Source organism: Pleurodeles waltl, chromosome 6 (assembly GCF_031143425.1).
Source record: "Pleurodeles waltl isolate 20211129_DDA chromosome 6, aPleWal1.hap1.20221129, whole genome shotgun sequence".
Lineage (NCBI taxonomy): Eukaryota > Metazoa > Chordata > Amphibia > Caudata > Salamandridae > Pleurodeles > Pleurodeles waltl.
The window spans coordinates 1,921,888-1,944,517 of record NC_090445.1 but is presented as its reverse complement, the minus strand read 5'-3'; the positions used below and the strand labels follow the sequence as shown (position 1 = coordinate 1,944,517).

The following is a 22,630-nucleotide window of genomic DNA, read 5'->3' as shown; positions in this document are numbered from 1 at the left end:
TCGCCCTGCTCTTCTGGGCCCTTGTGCTCTCGGCTGTCGCCCTGCTCTCGGCTGTCGCCCTGCTCTTCTGGGCCCTTGTACTCTCGGCTGTCACCCTGACGGTGTGCTCTTGGCTGGCTCCCTGCTCTTCTGGGCCCTTGGGCTTTCGACTGTCGCCCTGCTCTTCTGGGCCCTTGTGCTCTCGGCTGTCGCCCTGCTCTCGGCTGTCGCCCTGCTCTCGGCTGTCGCCCTGCTCTCGGCTGTCGCCCTGCTTTCGTCTGTCGCCCTGCTCTTCTGGGCCCTTGTGCTCTCGTCTGTCACCCTGCTCTCGGCTGTCGCCCTGCTTTCGTCTGTCGCCCTGCTCTTCTGGGCCCTTGTGCTCTTTGTCTGTCACCCTGCTCTCGGCTGTCGCCCTGCTTTCGTCTGTCGCCCTGCTCTTCTGGGCCCTTGTGCTCTCGGCTGTCGCCCTGCTTTCGTCTGTCGCCCTGCTTTCGTCTGTCGCCCTGCTCTTCTGGGCCCTTGTGCTCTCGTCTGTCACCCTGCTCTCGGCTGTCGCCCTGCTTTCGTCTGTCGCCCTGCTCTTCTGATGGATACAACTACCTGTGGATTCCTCACCTCATGAATACTCCCATGGCGCCAGCATTCTACGGAAATCTTCTTACTAGTCTCTGCACGTCGACGAGGACGTCACTGTCTCGCACGCGACGCCGTCTGACGTCATACAGGCAATAAGAGGTCCTCGACGACGTGCGGACGTCAGTTCCCTTTTTTCCGTGCATTCGAAACGGTTATCTTCGAGGGAGCAACTGTTACTCTTGCGGTTACAGTGTATATCTTGCTGCGTACTCTTTCTCTGTGGAAATAATGTCGCAGAGAAAGTCTGGATTTAAGCCTTGTCGTGAGTGTGGAGGCAAGATGTCGGTGACGGATCCTCATTCCGATTGCCTTTGGTGTTTGAGCTCCGACCACGACGTCTCGACTTGTGATTCGTGTCAGCACATGAATCCGAAGGCCATTAAAGAACGCGAGGCGAAGCTGTTTATGGCCAAGTCAAAGGAGAAGCATCACAAGAAAAAGTCTTCTCCAAGATATCGGCGTCATCGAGACTCCCGGCGCCGTAGAGAATCTCGGCGTCATTCAAGGGAGGCTCGTTCCAGGTCTCCGGATCGGCGCCGGAGGACATGGGAGGTCAGCCCCACGGTGACGCCGCATCCTTCGACGCCGTTGCTCTCTCCGACGTCTCCAACTTCGCCTGGACAGGCGTCGGTGATTGAGGTATTGGAGCCTCAGGTGTTTTCTCCGGCGCAGACGCCGAGGCCGGCGTCGGGGTCGCCTCCGAGTCAGGCACCCCAGTATCCGGCTTTTCCCACCCCTGGAGCCGATAGTTCCGCATTCTTGAATGCGATGTATGCCATCTTCCAACAGATGGCTCCAGGGGGTGCTCCGGCTGGGCCTTTGGCCTTTTCTTTGGGTGATCCTGCGCCTCTTCGGCCGGCACCCTTTATGCCCTTTCTCCCGTTTGGGAACGTGGGCTCGGCGCCAGTGTCGGCGCCGGTGGCCGCTCCGATGGCTTCGGAGGGATTGGCCCCAGGGATTTCCATCCCGTCGACGTCGAGATTTCGGCCTGTGACTCCGGTGGGTCCATCCGTTTCATCTGCTCTTCAGTCGGCGCCGAAGTTACCTGTGGCGCCGGATGCGGCGTCGGTGGCTTCGGAAGATCGGCGCCGATCTCCGACTTCGGCGGAGGTGTTGTCGACTCCGCGGATTGAGCAACGACTGCATTCAAGGAGGCGTGCTCTCCGGGTACTAGAGGAGCAGGAGTACCAACGAGCCCTAGAGGAAGGAGAGCTAGAGGACTCGGGTGATGGGCTGCGTGGACTGGAGTCGGCCAGTGGGCTGGACACTTCCCCTGAGTGGGACCTTTCGTCCCCGGGGGAATATACCGAGGAAGCTGCTTCCTTTCATACAGTGGTACGGAAGGCAGCTAGTTTTTTGGACCTGCCTTTGCCGGTGGTGGAGGCGAAACAAAACCTTTTGACAGAGGTGTTGCATCCGGCCTCAGCCGCGGCGGAGCCTCTATTACCTTTTAATGACGCTCTGCTGGATCCGGTTTTAGAGGTGTGGAAGAAGCCGGCATCTTCCCCAGCAGTTCACAGAGCCGTGGCCAGGAGGTATCGGACGGCTCCAACTGATCCTGGTTTCCTATCTAGGCACCCTACGCCGGAGAGCTTGGTTGTGCAGGCCTCCTGTTCGTCCAAATCAGCGCCTGGTTCTTTCCCGACGGTGCCTGGGGACAGAGACTCAAAAAAGCTAGAGGCGCAGTCGAAGAAGATTTTTTCGTCCTGCAGTCTGGCGTTAAAAGCCACTAATGCGACCTGTATCCTGGGGAGGTATATTCATGCTCTGATGGATGACATCTCCTCTTCGTTTACAGAGCTTCCCCAGGGTCTTTTGGATCTTGTCTCTGATGCCCAGGCTGCTGCGACCCAAATTATCCAGACGGGACTGGATACCACCGACTCGGTAGCCAGAGCAATGGGCACAACTGTGGTGGAAAGGAGACAGGCCTGGCTACGTAACTCGGGCTTTTCGGCAGATGTACAGTCCACATTGTTGGATCTCCCGTTTGATGGGGACAAACTGTTTGGGGCTAAGGCTGATTCGGCCTTGGAACGTTTTAAGGAGAGCAGGGCCACGGCTAAGTCGTTGGGACTCCAAGCTCCTTCTTCCACGGCCTCTTCCAGATTCTTCAGGAGGTTTCGTGGATTTGGGCGTGGCTCTTCCTCCTCTTCCTTTCGGGGAAGATATCAGCAACCTGCCTCTTCCCATCCCTATAGATCTTTTAGGGGGAGGGGTAGGGTCCGCACCAGGGGAGCCTCTCAGCAGCACTCTGCCTCTTCCTCATCCTCTGGCGGGGTGCAGCAGGGGAAGCAGCCTTAGGCTTCCACCATTTCCCACTCACTCCTCTCCTGTAGGGGGAAGATTACAGCATTTTCTCACCAAATGGGAGACTGTTACGTCGGACACTTGGGTTCTCAGTGTTGTGGGAAAAGGCTACACCCTTCCCTTTCGGGAGTTTCTGCCCCTCATCCCGCCCCGCCCTTCGTATTGTTCACAAGAACACCTCCTGTTGCTAGAACAGGAGGTAGAAGTCCTCCTTTTAAAGGGCGCGGTGGAGTTGGTCCCGGAGCAGGAAAGGGGTCAAGGAGTTTACTCAAGGTATTTCCTGATTCCCAAGAAGGATGGTCGTTTGAGACCAATTCTGGACCTGAGGATCTTGAATTGGTTCCTCAAGCAGGAAAAGTTCAAGATGCTGACCCTAGCACAGGTGCTTTTGGCGTTGAACATGGAAGACTGGATGGTGTCTGTCGACTTGCAGGATGCTTACTTTCATATCCCGATACTCAAGTCACACAGGAAGTATCTCCGGTTTGTGGTGGGATCGCAACACTACCAGTTTGCGGTCCTTCCGTTTGGTCTTACTTCAGCACCTCGAGTCTTCACGAAGGTGATGTCGGTGGTTGCGGCAGAGCTCAGAAGGAAGGGGATAGCAGTATTCCCTTACTTGGACGATTGGTTGATCAAAGCCAAGTCCCCGGAGCTTGTGTTGCGTCATCTGCAGTCAACAACCCAGTTGTTGTTCGACCTGGGCTTTTCGGTGAACGAGCCCAAATCTCACCTGGAGCCCTCTCAGCGCCTCCTGTTCATAGGGGCAGTACTGGATACGACATTGGGTCGGGCCTTTCCTCCGCCTCAGCGGATTCAAGATATTCAGGATTTGGTTCCAATGTTTCGAAATGGAGCGGTAGTTCCAGTCCTCAAGGTCCTTCGTCTGCTCGGTCTTTTTGCCTCCTGCATTCTGTTGGTCACGCATGCTCGCTGGCACATGAGGGCTCTTCAGTGGTGCCTCCGAAGGCAGTGGTCTCAACACAGAGGGGATCTAGAGGGTACTGTCAAGATCTCCAGAGATGCTGCTGTGGATTTGAAGTGGTGGATTGCAAGCAACAATCTTTCACAAGGAAAACCGTTCCAGCAGTCGCCACCAGTGGCCACAGTCATAACGGATGCTTCCACTCTAGGGTGGGGAGCTCATCTGGGGGATCTGGAGATCAAAGGTCTTTGGTCTCCAGAGGAACAGATTTTTCACATCAATCTGTTAGAGTTACGGGCTGTACGTCTGGCTCTCAAGGCCTTCCTCCCTTCCCTTCGTGGTCAGTCGGTACAGGTCCTAACGGACAATACTACCACGATGTGGTACATAAACAAGCAGGGAGGAGTGGGGTCGTACCTTCTCTGCAGAGAAGCTCTTCGACTATGGTCCTGGGCAAAGGACCATCGGATTTGCTTGATAGCAAACCATCTGGCCGGAGTCTTGAACGTGCGTGCGGACAGTCTCAGTCGCCACTTCTCGGCAGACCACGAGTGGCGTCTCCATCCAGATCAAGTCCGTTTAATCTTCCAGAAGTGGGGGTTTCCTCGGGTAGATCTGTTCGCCACTCGAGAGAACGCGCATTGTCCGTTGTTCTGCAGCCTTCAGTATCCGATGCAGGAAGCATTGGGGGACGCGTTTCAAATGACCTGGTGCGGCCAGTTGCTTTACGCGTTTCCTCCCATACCCTTGATTCCTCGAGTATTGAGGAAGATTCGCCAAGACCGGGCTCTAGTAATCGTAATAGCTCCGGATTGGCCAAGGAGGGTGTGGTACTCCGACCTTCTCCAACTCTCAACGTGCCCGCCGCTCCGTCTCCCTTTCAGGGCAGACCTCCTCTCGCAGTCGCAGGGGCAGGTTCTACACCCCAACCTCCAGAGTCTGCACCTACATGCCTGGAGATTGAACGGGGCAACCTGAGTTCCTTCTCTCTCCCGCCTGAGGTAGTGGATGTTATATTAGCGGCCAGGCGACACTCCACTAAATCTATCTACGCTAATAGGTGGTCTAAATTTGTTGCGTGGTGTGGAGAGAGGCAGATTGATCCTTTACAAGCTCATCTATCGGACGTTTTGTCTTTTGCTCTATCTCTGGCGCAGAAAGGTTGTGCAGTGGCTACCATTAAAGGTTATTTATCGGCCTTGTCAGCCTTCATATGTCTTCCAGACCAACCATCTTTATTTAAATCCCCTATTGTTATCAGATTCTTGAAAGGTCTTCTAAATCAATATCCTCCAAAGCCATTCGTTATGCCGCAATGGGATTTGTCCTTAGTCCTGACTTTCCTTATGGGGTCCCCTTTTGAACCTATGCATTCTTGCCCCTTGAGGTATTTGTTTTTAAAAACAGTCTTCCTGATAGCTATAACATCAGCAAGGAGAGTGAGTGAGTTGCAGGCCTTATCAGTAAAACCCCCTTATACAACTTTTTATGGGGATAAGGTGGTGTTGAGGACCAAGGCTGCTTTCCTCCCGAAGGTTGTTTCACCCTTCCATTTGGCTCAGGCAATTACTTTGTCCACGTTCTATCCTCCGCCTCATCCTTCCAAAGAGGAAGAAAGACTGCACCGTCTGGATCCAAAGAGAGCGTTGAGTTTCTTTATCGATAGAACAAAGGATTTCAGGCTGGAGGATCAGCTGTTTATTGGATACGTGGGCAAGAGGAGAGGAAAGGCAGTCCACAAGAGAACACTATCCAGGTGGGTTGTTCTTTGCATTAAAATATGTTACTCTTTGGCAAAGAAGGATCCTCCTGAGGGCATTAGAGCTCATTCCACCAGAGCTAAGTCGGCCACTTCGGCCTTAGCCAGAGGTGTTCCTGTGGTCGACATCTGCAAGGCCGCAACTTGGTCGTCCCTTCACACTTTTGCAAAACATTACTGTTTAGATTCTGAGGTTAGAAGGGACGGCCATTTTGCACGGTCAGTGCTGCAGGATTTCTTGGTTTGACCATTTAGGCACCCACCGCCGGGCGTGGTACTGCTTTGGGACTCTATTCATGAGGTGAGGAATCCACAGGTAGTTGTATCCATCAGAAGAACGAGTTACTTACCTTCGGTAACGACTTTTCTGGTGGATACATTAGCTACCTGTGGATTCCTCACGGTCCCACCCGCCTCCCCGTTGCCTTTATGGTCTTGCCAAGTAATCCTTGAGTGCGCTCCTCTTGATCTTTGAGGGTGCAATAGATGTATATATATAATATGTTTATATATATATATAGGTATATGTGTATATATCTTTATGTATATACTTGGTGTGTGTATATATTTTTAAAAGAAAGAGTTTTATATATATATATATATATATATATGTACATAAAAAAAAAAAAAAAAAAAAAAAAGATTTAGTTATTCATACAATGTGGTGTATTTTTACAATATAATGGATGTTGCTTTGTTCTTTCATTGCATTGCCTGGTTGTTCTCATGCACGTAAAAAATGATTGGTACTGACGTCCGCACGTCGTCGAGGACCTCTTATTGCCTGTATGACGTCAGACGGCGTCGCGTGCGAGACAGTGACGTCCTCGTCGACGTGCAGAGACTAGTAAGAAGATTTCCGTAGAATGCTGGCGCCATGGGAGTATTCATGAGGTGAGGAATCCACAGGTAGCTAATGTATCCACCAGAAAAGTCGTTACCGAAGGTAAGTAACTCGTTCTTCTGGGCCCTTGTGCTCTCGGCTGTCACCCTGCTCTCGGCTGTCGCCCTGCTTTCGACTGTCGCCCTGCTCTTCTGGGCCCTTGTGCTCTCGGCTGTCGCCCTGCTCTCGGCTGTCGCCCTGCTCTCGGCTGTCGCCCTGCTCTCGGCTGTCGCCCTGCTCTTCTGGGCCCTTGTGCTCTCGTCTGTCGCCCTGCTTTCGTCTGTCGCCCTGCTCTTCTGGGCCCTTGTGCTCTCGGCTGTCGCCCTGCTCTCGGCTGTCGCCCTGCTTTCGTCTGTCGCCCTGCTCTTCTGGGCCCTTGTACTCTCGCCTGTCACCCTGACGGTGTGCTCTTGGCTGGCTCCCTGCTGTTCTGGGCCCTTGTGCTTTCGACTGTCGCCCTGCTCTTCTGGGCCCTTGGCCTTTCAACTGCCGCCCTGCTCTTCTGGGCCCTTGGGCTTTCGACTGCCGCCCTGCTCTTCTGGGCCCTTGGACTTTCGCCCTGCTCTCGGCTGGCGCCCTGCTCTTCTGGGCCCTTGGGCTTTCGACTGTCGCCCTGCTCTCGGCTGGCGCCATGTCTCTCACGTCAGTTCCGGTGCACAGCAGTATCGATGGGCAGCCATCAGCACTACCCACTGCCACGCAGGGGATGCGTCTGAAGATTTTCTGGATAATGCCAACTTTAGATACATTATTCTTGAATTTTTCAAATTATTCTAATGATCTGCCAGCATTTGTAATGTTTTCTTATGTATTGAGTTCTGAACGGCTTAATCATTGCACATTGGTTTTATTATACATTTTTGTGATGGTTTTAATTAACTGCATACAAAATAAACTACTACTCCAACTCAGTCACCTTGCTTTTTGCTGCCCAGTGTGTTACCGTGGGTGCTGTACTGTTTCCCACACTGTCACGGCCCTCTGCACACTCCCTGTGCCCCTGCTCACGCCGCTGTCACAGAGCCTTCTGCTCTGCTGCCCTCTTTCATCCTGGTTCTCGAGTTTCCTCTGCCCATATGGCCGTCTTGGCTGTGTACTCTGGTGCTTTGTGTGTGTATTGTGCCCAATTATGGTTGGCTCGTTCCTTCCTGCCCTCCCTCTGGCGCCAGTGAGTTCAAGTACTTATGATCATCCCAGGACCTACTGTGCCTGTTCAGTTTTTGCTCTGATCTCCTCCACAGCTGTGGCTGACCACATCACCGTTTTTAATGTCTTCTTATTTTCTTCACCTCCCTTCAGGTTCATGCCACGCGCAGTAACAACATGTGCATTGTCGGCGGCTTCAGTCAAATGCTCCGGGAAGGCGGTATTCGGTCCCTCTGGAGAGGGAACGGCATAAATGTTTTAAAAATCGCCCCAGAGTCTGCTATCAAGTTCATGGCCTATGAGCAGGTAACGGCAGTACAAGCAGTGTGCCACTGGACAGCTGTCGGGTTGTATAATTCAGCCGTGTGGGGTCTCAGATCTTCATGGACAGGTTGGAGCTTGATTAGATCTCGCGGAGGGGTTGTGGGTTGCTATAGACAGGTTGACAGTTTCTTTGGCACATGAAAGTATTTGGGGAGGCTCCGCTCTTGGTTTCTTCCTTAAACCCTCCCATAGAAATGATTATGTTGGTGGTGTCATGGTGCCGATGTGTACGGAGGCTCTGTGCTCCCTGAGCAGTGATGGTGCTGGTGTATAAGTAGCCTCCACTCCCTTAGCAGTGATACGAGTGCGTCTGTAGCTGCTAACTCCCCCAACAACCTTTAGATAGACTGCTTCCTCAAATCCCTCCGTACTGATCTCTCTCCCCATGTCTTCCCGTCTCTCTGCTACACACCCCTTCCCCTCTTCAGATAAAGCATCTCATTGGGAGTGACCAAGAGACTCTGCGGATTCACGAGCGACTGGTGGCTGGGTCACTTGCTGGGGCCATCGCACAGAGCAGCATTTATCCAATGGAGGTGAGTTCCTGACTTTACAGTGAGGTGGCATCCGTGCAACCTCACGCTCCAGGCTGCGGTATCCTCTAACCCCCTGCCCAAGTGTGGTAGGATGTGATCTTTGTGTACGCCACTGCCCTAGGCTGCAGTGTCCTCTATCACTCCTGGCCTGTCACCTGTCACCTGTTAGCGGGTCGCGCATGAAGACAGCAGTAAACCCTGCTCAGTGCCCTCCTCTGGCAAGGAGAGACGTGTCTTTACTCTTTGCTTTATATCTTGCAGGTTTTGAAGACTCGGATGGCGCTGAGGAAGACAGGGCAGTACGTGGGCATGCGGGACTGTGGCAAGAAGATTCTCCTGAAGGAGGGCATGACTGCTTTCTACAAGGGCTATGTGCCCAACATGTTGGGCATCATCCCCTACGCGGGCATTGACCTGGCGGTGTATGAGGTAAGCTGTAGACGGCATCAGTCAAGCACTGTCCTCTGGACACGTATGCCAGTCTTTGCCCAACTGTGCCGATAGGCAGGGAACATCTTCCAATTGTGGCTTTAGAACTTGCAGCGCAATAATGCATAGAAACCATACAGTAACATTTAAGTGAGCTGCCTGGAGAGCAGCATAAGGCAGGGTAAGCATGCTCTCCAGAGACATGCAGCAGACTTCCTGTCCCAACATCTAGGATACCTACTCTCATAGCCCCAGGCCCCCCTCATGCCCACTGGTGCTACCCACACTTTGAGGTAAGTGGCCTCCATGATCCATTCAGGGCGCATCCCTTCGGAGTCGCCACTTCTCCAAGCGCTTGCAGAGAGGGCCAAGCAGAGGGAGAAGCAGCCACTTGTTACCGACCTTGAGAACTGGCAGATTGTGAGCACAAGCCAGCATCAGTGCCTAGCCCACACCCAAGCTGCCATCTCCATACTCCACGGCCTTGGCTTTACAATAAATGCCACCAAATCCTGCCTGCAGTTGCAACCCTCCTAGAGGCGCTACTGAACGAGGTCACAGGGGAATCCTATCCCAGGGTTCAGAGGCAGTTAGCGGTCCATCAGCTCTTACCTCTTCCTGTCCAGTCGTTGACTCAGTCATACCTTTCCTGCGTTTCTTAGACACCGTGGCCTCTCTGATCACCACAGTATTCCATTCCCAGCTCTGCATGCGTCCACCACAGGGATGTCCTTCAGCTCAGTGGTTGCAGGTGAAGGGTTCACTGGGAAGATCTGGTCTTGATGAAGCCATCACTTTCTTCAGTAATTGAACAGCAGCAATCAGCTGCAATACAGGCCTTTCCTGGAACCCCTTTCACAAGTCACCATCTCCACGGACACCTCTCTACCCAGCTGGGGAGAGCATCTCAACCACGTGACCATACGGGTAATGTGGGCTCTTCAGCACCACCAACACCACATAAACCACCTCGCGCTCTCAACGTATTCCTATCACTCCTTCAGGGCAAAATAGTCCTGATCGAAACAGATCTGGCTGCGATGTAATACCTTCCAAAACAACGTGACACTCGCGCCCTCCTGCTGCTAGCTAAAGGAACGCGGCACTGGGCACTGGGCACGCTGTCATCACACACAGTCCTCGGAAGTCGCAATCGAAGCCCAAACTGCTGCTCCTGATTAATATGAGACATCGTATCGGACGCCTCAAAACCTGCCCATGCTGAATGTGGGGCACCCCATCAAAAACCCAATGCCAGACTGTACTTACTGAATGTGAGATGTCTTGTAGGAAGCTTCAGCACTGTCCTGCCTAGACTGAATGTCTGGCACCCCATCAGAAGCCCTGACACTAGAGTATACAGAATGTGGGGTGTCCCGTCAGCCCTGAGACTACACCTTACAGAATGTGGGGTGTCTCGTCTAATATATACACATTAGCAATCAGAACAGAGCATAAAAAGCACTAAGCATTGGCAAAAGCAATAGAAAATAGTGAAGGCCCCAGGGGAGGACCAAACCATATACTAAATAAGTGGAATGAGAGATACAGCCCCTCACCCAAGGATGTGGAATCGTTAGAGGGGAGCTGGACAAACTAGGTACTCGTTGAGGCGAGTACCAGAGTGACCCCCAGGGACTAGGAGAGCAAAGGTAAGTACATGGGTTTTCCCCAAACCCAACAGGAGGACTTTGGAAAAGGATTGTACAAGACCTAAAAAGTCTGGAAGAACCCAGAGGCGTATTCTGGCAGAAGAGGACCTGCAAAGGAAGGGGACAGAGTCCAGTCCACGATGGAGTGTTCAGTTGTGGCAGGAGCCACCACCCACCCTTCTGTGGATGCAGGACCAGGTTGACGGGGATGAAGACCAGCTGTGCAGCACTGGAGCTGAAGAAGAGTCCCTGAAGTGATGCATCCGGTGTCCTACATTGGCTGTCAGGTTGCAGTGGGTCAGTGGTACAAGAGGACCACCAACAAGCCTGGGAAAATGCAAAAGAAGTAGATGAGTTGCAAGACTGAAGAGGACCCAGGGTACTCGACCCAAGAAAGGTGGCCCAGGCTGACCCTAAGCAGTCGGGATAGTCACAAGAGGAGGAGGCAGCCTCCACAGACCACCCACTGGCAGCAGGCACAGCAGTTTCAAAGAGGCCAACTCAGGAGCAGCAGGGAGGAGACTGGTTGGCAGGAAGAAGTGCTGGTGGCCGGGGCTACACAAAGCCTGAAGATCCCTTGGAGCAGGAGCAAACAAGCCTTGGTAGCTACAAGAGTCGCGGTGCACAGGAGTACTGTCCTGCAAGGAGTGGCAAGGGCTTACCGTCTTCCAGGTTAGACAGCTGGTAGAGAGGACGAAGAGGACCACTCCAGACCACCTGTGACGCAGTTCCGAAGGAGAACAGATCCACGCAGCCACTGGCTGTTGCAGTAGGTGCCTGCGGATGCGGGGGAGTGACTCTCTCACTCCAAGGGAGATTCCTTCTTGCTTCTTGGTGCAGACTGAAGACTCGTCACCCTCAGAGGATGCACACCCGGAGAAATGTTGTTGCTGGAAGGAGCCGGAGGAACAATGTTGCAGAGCGAAGTCGTCGCTGGAGCTGCAGATTGTAGGTTCCTGTGAAGTCCAGTTACGGTTCCAGTGGCCAGAAGATGAAGTAAACGATGCAGAGGAGTCCTGCTGGAATCTTGCACATCGAATCTTAGGATCCACCCAAGAGAGAGACCCTAAATAGCCCAGGAAGGGGAATTGGTCACCTAGTAGGCGGACCACCTCAGGAGGGGGCTGTGAGGTCCCCTACCTGACCTGGCCACTGAGATACTCGCAAGGGACTCTGCCCACCTTGGATTCAAGATGGCAGAATCGAGTGGCCACCTGGATGAGCTCTAGGCCTCACCCCTAGTGTGGTGATGCACAGGGGAGTGGTCACTCTCCTTTTTCCATTTTCGTGCCAGAGCAGGACGGGGGGGGGGTCTGGTCTGGTGCAAACTGGTTTATGCAAAGAGGGCATCAAATGTGCCCTTCAAAGCATTCCGGTGGCTTGGGGAAGCCATGTAACACTTATTTCCAAGGTAGAGGGTGTTAGCTCCCTCTCTCAAAGGAAATCCTTTGTTTGCCTTCCTCTGCCTGAGCTGGTCAAAGAGCAGGAGAGCAGAAACCTCTCTGAGGGGTGGCAGCAGCACGGGCTGCCCAGAAAATTCCAGAAGACTAGTAGAAGCAATGCTGGGGGTCCTTCAAGGTGCCCCCCAGAGTGCATGGAATCATACAGTCAATGCTTGCAAAAGCCTTCGGGTATGATTCCAACATGTTTGATACCAAACATTCCTAGGTTCAGAGTAACCATTAAATAGCTGGACACAGGCAGTGACCTGTGTCTAGTACATGGGTAAAAATGGATTCCCTACGTTTACGAAGTAGAGTGTAATGGAGCTGGAGTTCGTAGGGGCACCTCTGCTCATGCAGGGGGGCCCCTCACACACAGGTGCCTGCACCCTGCCCTCTGGGCTAGGCGGGAGGGAGAGAGCACAGTCATTTTGGTCCCGGCTAGCAGGATCCCAGTCAAAACCCACGGACAGGCAAAACGTGAGGATAACCATGCGAAAAGAGGGTACTTTTCTACAGTGCTTACAGTTAGATCTTTTGCTGTAGTATGTAAAGCAGCTACCTGGAAGTCTGTTCACACCCAGACGTGGAGTCCGTCCTCGGGAGAGGGGTAACTGAAGGTTCGATGGCATCTGTCGCTGTAGATACGCATGTTTTGCAATAGCTCGCCATCTGGTGTTGGGCCGGAGTGTTACAAGTTGTTTTTCTTCGAAGAAGTCTTTCGAGTCACGGGACCGAGTGACTCCTCCTTTTGTCTCCATTGCGCATGGGCGTCGACTCCATCTTCGATTGTTTTTTTTCCGCCATCGGGTTCGGACGTGTTCCTGTCGCTCCGAGTTTCGGAACGGAAAATTAGCTAATTTCGGAAGATTTTCGTCGGTATTGTTGCGTTCGGGATCGGCGTACTTAGATTCCACACCGCATCGAAGAGCTCCCGTGCCCTTCGGGGTAGTTTTTCGATCCCCCGTCGGGGCCTGGTCGGCCCGACCGTGTGCTGAAGAACGCCGATGGAACGGACCCCGTTCCGTTTCTGCCCCAAATGCCACAATAAATACCCCTATACAGACCAACACTTGGTCTGTAACCTGTGCCTGTCACCTGAGCACAGTGAAGACACCTGTGAGGCCTGTCGTGCGTTCCGGTCCCGAAAGACACTCCGAGACCGTCGAGCCAGAAGACTTCAGATGGCGTCCGCGCCGACAGCCCACCGAGAGTTCGAGGAGCAGGAAGAGGAAGGTACCTTCTCGATCCAAGAATCGGACTCCGAAGGATTCGACGATACACAAACCGTGAGTAAGACGTCGAAAACCACACAGAGAAAGATTTACAAGGCCCAGGGGACGCCACTGCCATCCGGCCATGGCTCCACCCATAAATTCGGTGACCGACCGTCGGCACCGAAAAAGGCCCAAACAGTGCCGAGGTCGTCCGACTCCGGTCGAGACACCGGCACACAGCCTTCTCGGGACCGAGAAAGTGCTGGAGACAAGCCTCGACACCGAGATGCCGGTGTGGACACGGCTCGACGCCGAGACAGCGGCACCGAAGAAGATCGACGCCGAGAGGTTTCGGCCCCGAAAAAGAAAAAAGTCACCTCGGAGCCGAAAAAACACGCAGACAGGGTTTCGATGCCGAAACAAACTGCAAGCGACCCAGCTTCAGGCTCTTATACAGAAGAGCACTCGCTAACCTCCCAAATGCAAAAGCATAGGTTTGAGGAAGAGCTACAAGCAACTGATGTGGACCATACGCAAAAGCGTATCTTCATACAGCAGGGGACAGGAAAAATAAGCACCCTTCCCCCCATTAGGAGAAAGAGAAGGTTGGAGTTCCAGACTGAACAGACACCACAACCAAAAGTGGTGAAAAGAGTTACCCCACCACCCTCTCCTCCGCCCGTGATTAACGTCTCACCAGCACGAACTCCATCACACTCCCCAGCTCACACCACCATAAGCCAGGGTGACCAAGATCAAGACGCATGGGACCTATACGACGCCCCAGTGTCAGATAACAGTCCGGAGGCATACCCTACGAAGCCATCTCCACCAGAAGACAGCACCGCGTATTCTCAAGTGGTGGCTAGAGCAGCACAATTTCACAACGTAAGCCTCCACTCAGAACAGGTCGAGGATGATTTTTTATTCAACACACTCTCCTCCACCCACAGCTCATACCAAAGCCTGCCTATGCACCCTGGTATGCTCCGGCACGCGAAAGAAATCTTTAAGGAGCCGGTCAAAAGTAGGGCAATCACACCAAGGGTGGAAAAAAAGTATAAGGCGCCTCCTACAGACCCGGTTTTCATCACTACACAGCTGCCACCAGACTCTGTCGTTGTAGGAGCAGCTAGGAAAAGGGCCAACTCTCACACATCTGGAGATGCACCACCCCCAGATAAAGAAAGCCGCAAGTTCGATGCAGCTGGTAAAAGAGTCGCAGCACAAGCTGCAAACCAGTGGCGCATCGCGAACTCCCAGGCACTACTTGCGCGCTATGACAGAGCCCACTGGGACGAGATGCATCATCTCATTGAACATCTGCCCAAGGACTTACAAAATAGGGCAAAACAAGTGGTTGAGGAGGGACAGACCATTTCCAACAACCAGATCCGCTCCTCCATGGACGCTGCAGATACAGCTGCACGGACAATTAATACATCTGTAACTATCAGAAGGCATGCATGGCTCCGAACGTCTGGATTTAAACCAGAGATTCAACAAGCAGTTCTCAATATGCCTTTTAATGAAAAAGAACTGTTCGGTCCAGAAGTGGACACAGCGATTGAGAAACTCAAAAAAGATACGGACACTGCCAAAGCCATGGGCGCACTCTACTCCCCGCAGAGCAGAGGGAATTACAGCACATTCCGAAAAACACCCTTTAGAGGGGGGTTTCGGGGTCAGAGCACACAAGCCAGCACCTCACAAGCAACACCGTCCAGTTACCAGGGACAGTATAGAGGAGGTTTTCGGGGACAATATAGAGGAGGGCAATTCCCTAGAAATAGAGGAAGATTTCAGAGCCCCAAAACCCCTACTACTAAACAGTGACTCACATGTCACTCACCCCCTCCACACAACACCAGTGGGGGGGAAGAATAAGTCATTATTACAAAGCATGGGAGGAAATCACTACAGACACTTGGGTTCTAGCAATTATCCAACATGGTTATTGCATACAATTTCTACAATTCCCTCCAAACATACCACCAAAAGCACAAAATTTGACAACACACCATTCCAATCTCCTGGAGATAGAAGTGCAGGCACTATTGCAAAAGAATGCAATCGAATTAGTGCCAAACACACAAATAAACACAGGAGTTTACTCACTGTACTTTCTGATACCAAAGAAGGACAAAACGCTGAGACCAATCCTAGACCTCAGAGTAGTGAACACTTTCATCAAATCAGACCACTTTCACATGGTCACACTACAAGAAGTATTGCCATTGCTAAAACTACACGACTACATGGCAGCTTTAGACCTCAAGGATGCTTATTTCCATATACCAATACACCCATCGCACAGGAAATACCTAAGGTTTGTATTCAAAGGAATACATTACCAATTCAAGGTACTGCCTTTTGGATTAACAACCGCACCAAGAGTCTTTACCAAATGCCTAGCGGTAGTCGCTGCACACATAAGAAGGCAGCAAATACATGTGTTCCCATATCTAGACGACTGGCTAATCAAGGCCCATTCGTTAATACAGTGCTCAAATCATATCATACAAACCCTCTTCAAACTAGGGTTCACCGTCAATTTCACAAAATCCAAAATTCTGCCGCGCAAGGTACAACAATACGTGGGAGCCATAATAGACACATCAAAAGGAGTAGCCACTCCAAGTCCACAAAGAATTCGAAATTTCAACACCATCATACAACGCATGTATCCAACACAAAGGATACACGCAAAGATGGTACTACAACTCCTAGGCATGATGTCTTCATGCATAGCCATTGTCCCAAACGCAAGACTGCACATGAGGCCCTTACAACAGTGCCTAGCATCACAGTGGTCACAAGCACAGGGTCACCTTCTAGATCTGGTGTTAATAGACCGCCAAACTTACCTCTCGCTTCTATGGTGGAACAACATAAATTTAAACAAAGGGCGGCCTTTCCAAGACCCAGTGCCACAATACGTAATAACAACAGATGCTTCCATGACAGGGTGGGGAGCACACCTCGATCAACACAGCATACAAGGACAATGGAACGTACATCAAACAAAACTGCATATAAATCACCTAGAACTTCTAGCAGTTTTTCAAGCACTAAAAGCTTTCCAACCAATAATAGTTCACAAATACATTCTCGTCAAAACAGACAACATGACAACAATGTATTATCTAAACAAGCAGGGGGGGACGCACTCCACGCAGTTAAGCCTGCTAGCACAAAAGATTTGGCGTTGGGCAATTCACAACCAAATTCGCCTAATAGCACAATTTATACTAGGGATCCAAAATCAACTCGCAGACAATCTCTCTCGAGATCACCAACAGGTCCACGAATGGGAAATTCACCCCCAAATTCTGAACACTTATTTCAAACTCTGGGGAACACCTCAAATAGACTTGTTTGCGACAAGGGAGAACGCAAAATGCCAAAACTTCGCATCCAGATACCCACACGAACAATCCCAAGGCAATGCCCTATGGATGAACTGGTCAGGGATATTTGCTTACGCTTTTCCTCCTCTCCCTCTCCTTCCTTACCTGGTAAACAAACTCAGTCAAAGCAAACTCAAACTCATATTGATAGCACCAACTTGGGCAAGGCAACCCTGGTACACAACGCTGCTAGACCTATCAGTAGTACCCTGCATCAAATTGCCCAACAGGCCACATCTGTTGACACAGCACAACCAAAAGATCAGACACCCAGATCCAGCATCGCTGAATCTAGCAATCTGGCTCCTGAAATCCTAGAATTCGGGCACTTACAACTTACCCAAGAATGTATGGAAGTCATAAAACAAGCCAGAAGGCCATCCACCAGGCACTGCTATGCAAGTAAATGGAAGAGGTTTGTTTGCTACTGCCATATTAATCAAATACAACCATTACACACAACTCCAGAACATGTAGTGGGTTACTTGCTTCACTTACAAAAATCTAACCTGGCTTTCTCTTCCATTAAAATACACCTTGCAGCAATATCTGCATACCTGCAGACTACCTATTCAACTTCCCTATATAAGATACCAGTCATTAAAGCATTCATGGAGGGCCTTAGGAGAATTATACCACCAAGAACACCACCTGTTCCTTCATGGAACCTAAATGTTGTCCTAACTAGACTTATGGGTCCACCTTTTGAACCCATGCACTCCTGCGACATACAGTTCCTAACCTGGAAGGTGGCATTTCTCATCGCCATTACTTCCCTAAGAAGAGTAAGCGAGATTCAGGCGTTTACAATACAGGAACCTTTTATACAACTACACAAGAATAAGGTCGTCCTAAGGACCAATCCTAAATTTTTGCCAAAGGTTATTTCACCGTTCCATCTAAATCAAACAGTGGAACTTCCAGTGTTCTTTCCACAGCCAGATACCGTAGCTGAAAGGGCACTACATACATTAGATGTCAAAAGAGCATTGATGTATTACATTGACGGAACTAAAAACATCAGAAAGACTAAACAACTCTTTATTGCATTTCAAAAACCTCACGCAGGAAACCCAATTTCAAAACAAGGTATAGCCAGATGGATAGTTAAATGCATCCAAATCTGCTACCTTAAAGCTAAACGACAGCTGCCCATTACACCAAGGGCACACTCAACCAGAAAGAAAGGTGCTACCATGGCCTTTCTAGGAAACATCCCAATGCAAGAAATATGTAAGGCAGCCACATGGTCTACGCCTCACACATTCACAAAGCACTACTGTGTAGACGTGTTATCCGCACAACAAGCCACAGTAGGTCAAGCCGTATTAAGGACATTATTTCAGACTACTTCCACTCCTACAGGCTGATCCACCGCTTTTGGGGAAATAACTGCTTACTAGTCTATGCAAAACATGCGTATCTACAGCGACAGATGCCATCGAACTGAAAATGTCACTTACCCAGTGTACATCTGTTCGTGGCATCAGTCGCTGTAGATTCGCATGTGCCTCCCCGGGAGCCTGTAGCAGTTTGGAAGTTACCTTCAATTATTTATATATGTATCATCTCAACCTTAAATAGGTGCATACTTAGTCACTCCATTGCATGGGCACTATTACTACAATTCAACTCCTACCTCACCCTCTGCGGGGAAAAACAATCGAAGATGGAGTCGACGCCCATGCGCAATGGAGACAAAAGGAGGAGTCACTCGGTCCCGTGACTCGAAAGACTTCTTCGAAGAAAAACAACTTGTAACACTCCGGCCCAACACCAGATGGCGAGCTATTGCAAAACATGCGAATCTACTGCGACTGATGCCACGAACAGATGTACACTGGGTAAGTGACATTTTCATTCCCTCCACAGGTGTCCTCCTTGCTTAGCTTGGCCACACGCGAGCCCGCCTCCCACACTCCCAGAGCACTGCTCTCTCTTCTTGCTTCAGGACATAAGTTGGGACACGGAGGGCAGTGGAGTGGTGCCGCACCCAGATGTGAGCACGGAGATCCTTCACAATGTGCATTTGTGTGTTTTTCAACGTGATTGGAGGTTTTTTTTGTTCAGTACACTGCTTGGTTTGTTTTAATTGCTCTGAATAAAATGAGCCTTAACGGCCCTAAACGTTGAAACTGATGTGGTTGGACTGTGAAAGCAGGATTTACAGGTAAGTAATATTTTTCTGAAACAATGCCTTAGACTTGGGAAAAGACCCTGGTCAATTTATTGTCAAGTAAAGCTGTGCCAATGTAAATAAAAAAAGTGATGTACCAGTTGCAAAAGAGATCCTCCTGCTGGGGGGTGGGGGTGGAGGCAGGTGATCCTCCTGCTTTGTTTTGGGGGCGGGGGTAGTGTGCAGAGGCAGATTAACCTTCAGCCCGGTTCTGTTATTCAAGCAGATGTTGTCTGTTCACCTTCCAGACTCTAAAGAACGCCTGGCTGCAGAGATTCGCCATAAACAGCGCAGACCCTGGGGTCTTCGTCCTCCTGGCCTGTGGGACCATCTCCAGCACGTGTGGCCAGCTGGCCAGCTACCCGCTGGCCCTGGTGAGGACGCGAATGCAGGCCCAAGGTGAGGGTGCGCACCCTTCTGAGAGAACCCAGCCCTCTTCCTTCAGTCATGGCCTCTAACCATGTGTTGTTTCTTCGCAGCCTCCATCGAGGGAGCACCCCAGGCCACCATGACCGGCCTTTTCAAGCATATCCTAAAGACTGAAGGGGCATTCGGCCTGTACCGCGGCCTGGCCCCCAATTTCATGAAGGTGATTCCGGCCGTCAGCATCAGCTATGTGGTGTATGAGAACTTGAAGATATCTCTGGGAGTGCAGTCCCGGTGAGGGTCCAGACGAGCCCCCTACTGTGGACAAAGCCCATGGAATACCGCCTCATTCTGTGAATGCGTGAACACTAAAGTGACTGAGCGCTGAGCCGAAGGAGCTGGAAGGGCGCTCTCTAGTGTGGCACTTCTGCTGCTGCCCGCACCATGCCCCTCATCTGGTGCCCTCTGGGCCCTCATCTGATGCCCTATGGGCGCTCAGCTCTGACACATCTGCTGCCTACGTGGAGCATTTCAGGGACAGAGGTCCCAACAGATATTTATTGCTTATGTTTACATTTGTTGTTGTCTTAGAATGTTTTCATGTTGTTAATGTTATTTTAAAACATTTTGAAAGGTGCTGCTGCCGTGGACACATTAGGTGTGAAGGTGCCTTGGTGACCCCAGGGTTTTCGTCGTCCTGTGCCCCTTGTGCAGTGTCCTCAGACTTCCCAACCTTGGCTTGATGCACTGTTATTGGCTGAAGTCGGGCAAGACTGCCGCAGGTTGTGGGACGACAGTCCTGTGTGTTTGGGGGGAGACCTCCGCGGGGTGAGACTGATGTAGCAAGAGAAGCGTGAGATTGGCTGACCGTGAGCCGAGCATCCGTGGGCACATGCACTGTGGGCAGGGTTCGACCGTTCCTGGTCCACTGTCTGCAGCCGGTGATTGTCATAGAGCCCTTGGGGACGCTCCTGGGCCAGGTACCCCCTAGTGCAAGGTGTGGGTGCAAGGCGCCTTACCCCAGTTCTGCCAAGTGCGTTCTTTCCTCAAGTGATTAGGGCTTCCTATCGATGCCATGTGATCGCCCCAGCAGCCTGTTGGAACGGCTACCAGACAATCTTAGTCTATTTTTGATGCTTAAATATCTGCCTTCTGAAGCCTGGCACATTTAAAGGAGGTTTCTAATTCCTCAAGGAGTTCCAGTTGCGATGACATTTGCATCCCTGCACTATAGTTGTGGACCTTGTTTCGGCCCTAGCTGTGGGTTTTGTGTGCCCCGTCACAGAAGGCACACCCCGTTCCCCAGTGTGCTCATCACTAGACAGTGTTGTCTTTCACCTATGTGCCCTTTCACTGGGTGTCCCCAAACCATTCTGCTGTGTCCCCCTCTGCTGTCTGAGGGGTCCAGTTAGGGTCCCTGCCCAGGCGGTGCCAAGAGACCAGTTACTCGTGGTTAGTCACATGCTGTCTGGCCCAGCCTCCCCCTTCTTGTACCGAGTCGCTGGCATTACCCAGTCGCAGCTTCTGCCTCATTTGTGCTCTACCCATTCTGTGCGCATGAAAAGACTGTGACCTATTGCAGGCTTAGTTTATCATATGCCCATTTACATGCTGCGGTTGGCCCTGCCCTCTCGTGCCCAGTCACTGCCATGACCCATTCCTAGCCTGTGCCCATGCTGCATCCACTCACGGCTCTGCCCTGGCCATGCCAAGAGACCAGTTCCCAAAGTTCTCACTCACATGCTGTACGTGGCCCACCCAGTTGCAGTGTCTGCCCCCTTCATGCTGTGCCCAGGCAAAGACTGCAGGTTATGAGTTCAAAGCTATCTGCTCAGAGTGGAGGGAAGACGGTGCGTGCGGACAGTATGCCCAGGGAGGTGGAAGACAGGCTCGCTTTGGGGCCAGATCTGAGGCCGGTCAGTACTACAAGCCCCTTGGGCCCTAGAATGTGTCTAGTGCATTGTTTGATGTGTTGGGGTGTGGATGTCTGCCATGCCCATCTGATCGCCTCTTTTTGTTCCAAGGGGGATACCTTCAATTGCAGAATGAAATGTCAGTAAGGACCATTACTAGACTGAAGGGATCAGCACATTCCATTTAAGCAGAGCCAGGTTTTACTGAGTATTTATTTTCTATTTATTTAGAGTAATTCATTTCAAGTTATTTTATATACTGACGTGTCTTGTTCCTAATTCCCCTGAAATGTTTTATGTTCATAAGCTTGAGGCTGGTGTTTGCCTCTGCGGCTGTAATGGGGTTCGTGGAGTGTGTTGTCTGCATATCCCACGCTGGTAGATTCTTTCACAGGACAGTAACATCAAGAATGAATCTGGTCCTGGCCTCGCCAGACATAAAGCAGGCAGTGGAGAGGAAGGAATGAGTCTCAGGGAGGCAGGAAGCAGCGACCAGCTCCTCTGACTGAGCACAGGACACTTTGCACTTTAATTATTCCATATCCTTTGGAGGCCGTAGAACGATGTTTACTTTCCTGCACTGGACACAGTCACTGGGGGCTTAGATGAATGTCTTCTCCCTGTGTGTCCCTAGTTTTTCAGTGTTTATAATTGGTTGTGTGAATGTGTTATGGCTCTGAGAGGTGATTCCCTGGGAGTGCTTGAATTTTGAGATGTGGTGTTTCAGAGAATAGCTGTATACCTGCTCTTTGATTGTGTCAGAGAATAGCTGTAAACCTGCTCTTTGCTGCTCTTTCGAACCGTTGTTGCCTAATGACCAGGGATTTGTAGACTGCAGCGATGAATCAATGCAAAACCTAACAACCTGCCTGTTACTTTTAACTCCAAGCTGCAAAACCAAACCATGTTATCTTGGCATAGAACTGTATTAAACAACTTAACAACTCAGCTCTGTCTGCCTTTATCTCGTGTCTCAAAGCGCTATGTATTGTTATTGATCTTTGTTCTGATTTCATTGATGATCATAAATGATTCTTCTCCAAGTAATCCTTCCCAGACTCATACGGTAGAGCAATTCTTGCCATCAGGTGGAACCTCAAAAGCTGCAAACTGTTTAACGTGATAAAAAAATGTTTGAAGCATGTTCTGCTGTGGATAACACATGCTCTGCGTACTCCTGCCATCTACTGCTGGGCTTAGATGTTTGCAACTTGTTTTATTTCAGAGAAGTATATTCAGTCATGGGGTATGTGGTGAGTCCTCCATATGCTGGCTTTGTGCATGGCCACCTACCCTAATGTTAAACTGTTGTTTTGCCCCCATTGAGTTGGTATGGGATGACCAGAGCGCCACGATTGAGGCTCCGTTCAATGCTTTCCATAATTTCTTCTCTTCTTTTCAACATTAATTATTTGATAAAACAATATACTACTGTTGACTCGCTACTGACATGTCTTCGACACGGAGAATGCAGATTCTCAAAGCAATTATGATTAGAGAATCGTGATTTTATTAAAGACAAGGAGG

At 50.9% G+C, this 22,630-nt stretch overlaps 1 protein-coding gene across 4 annotated transcripts in view; it reads left to right on the top strand.

Annotated features, from left to right (window-relative positions):
• Window positions 1-22,051, top strand: part of SLC25A25 (solute carrier family 25 member 25) — a 105,523-nt gene extending 83,472 nt beyond the window's left edge. For all 4 annotated transcript variants that reach the window (XM_069236925.1, XM_069236926.1, XM_069236927.1 and 1 more), the window contains 5 exons: window positions 7,792-7,944; window positions 8,391-8,498; window positions 8,760-8,927; window positions 19,073-19,223; window positions 19,304-22,051. In XM_069236925.1, the coding sequence (XP_069093026.1) occupies window positions 7,792-7,944; window positions 8,391-8,498; window positions 8,760-8,927; window positions 19,073-19,223; window positions 19,304-19,488 (765 nt within the window). In that variant the 3' untranslated portion in view covers window positions 19,489-22,051. The remainder of the gene's footprint in view (window positions 1-7,791; window positions 7,945-8,390; window positions 8,499-8,759; window positions 8,928-19,072; window positions 19,224-19,303) is intronic.
• Window positions 22,052-22,630: the final 579 nt, after the last annotated feature.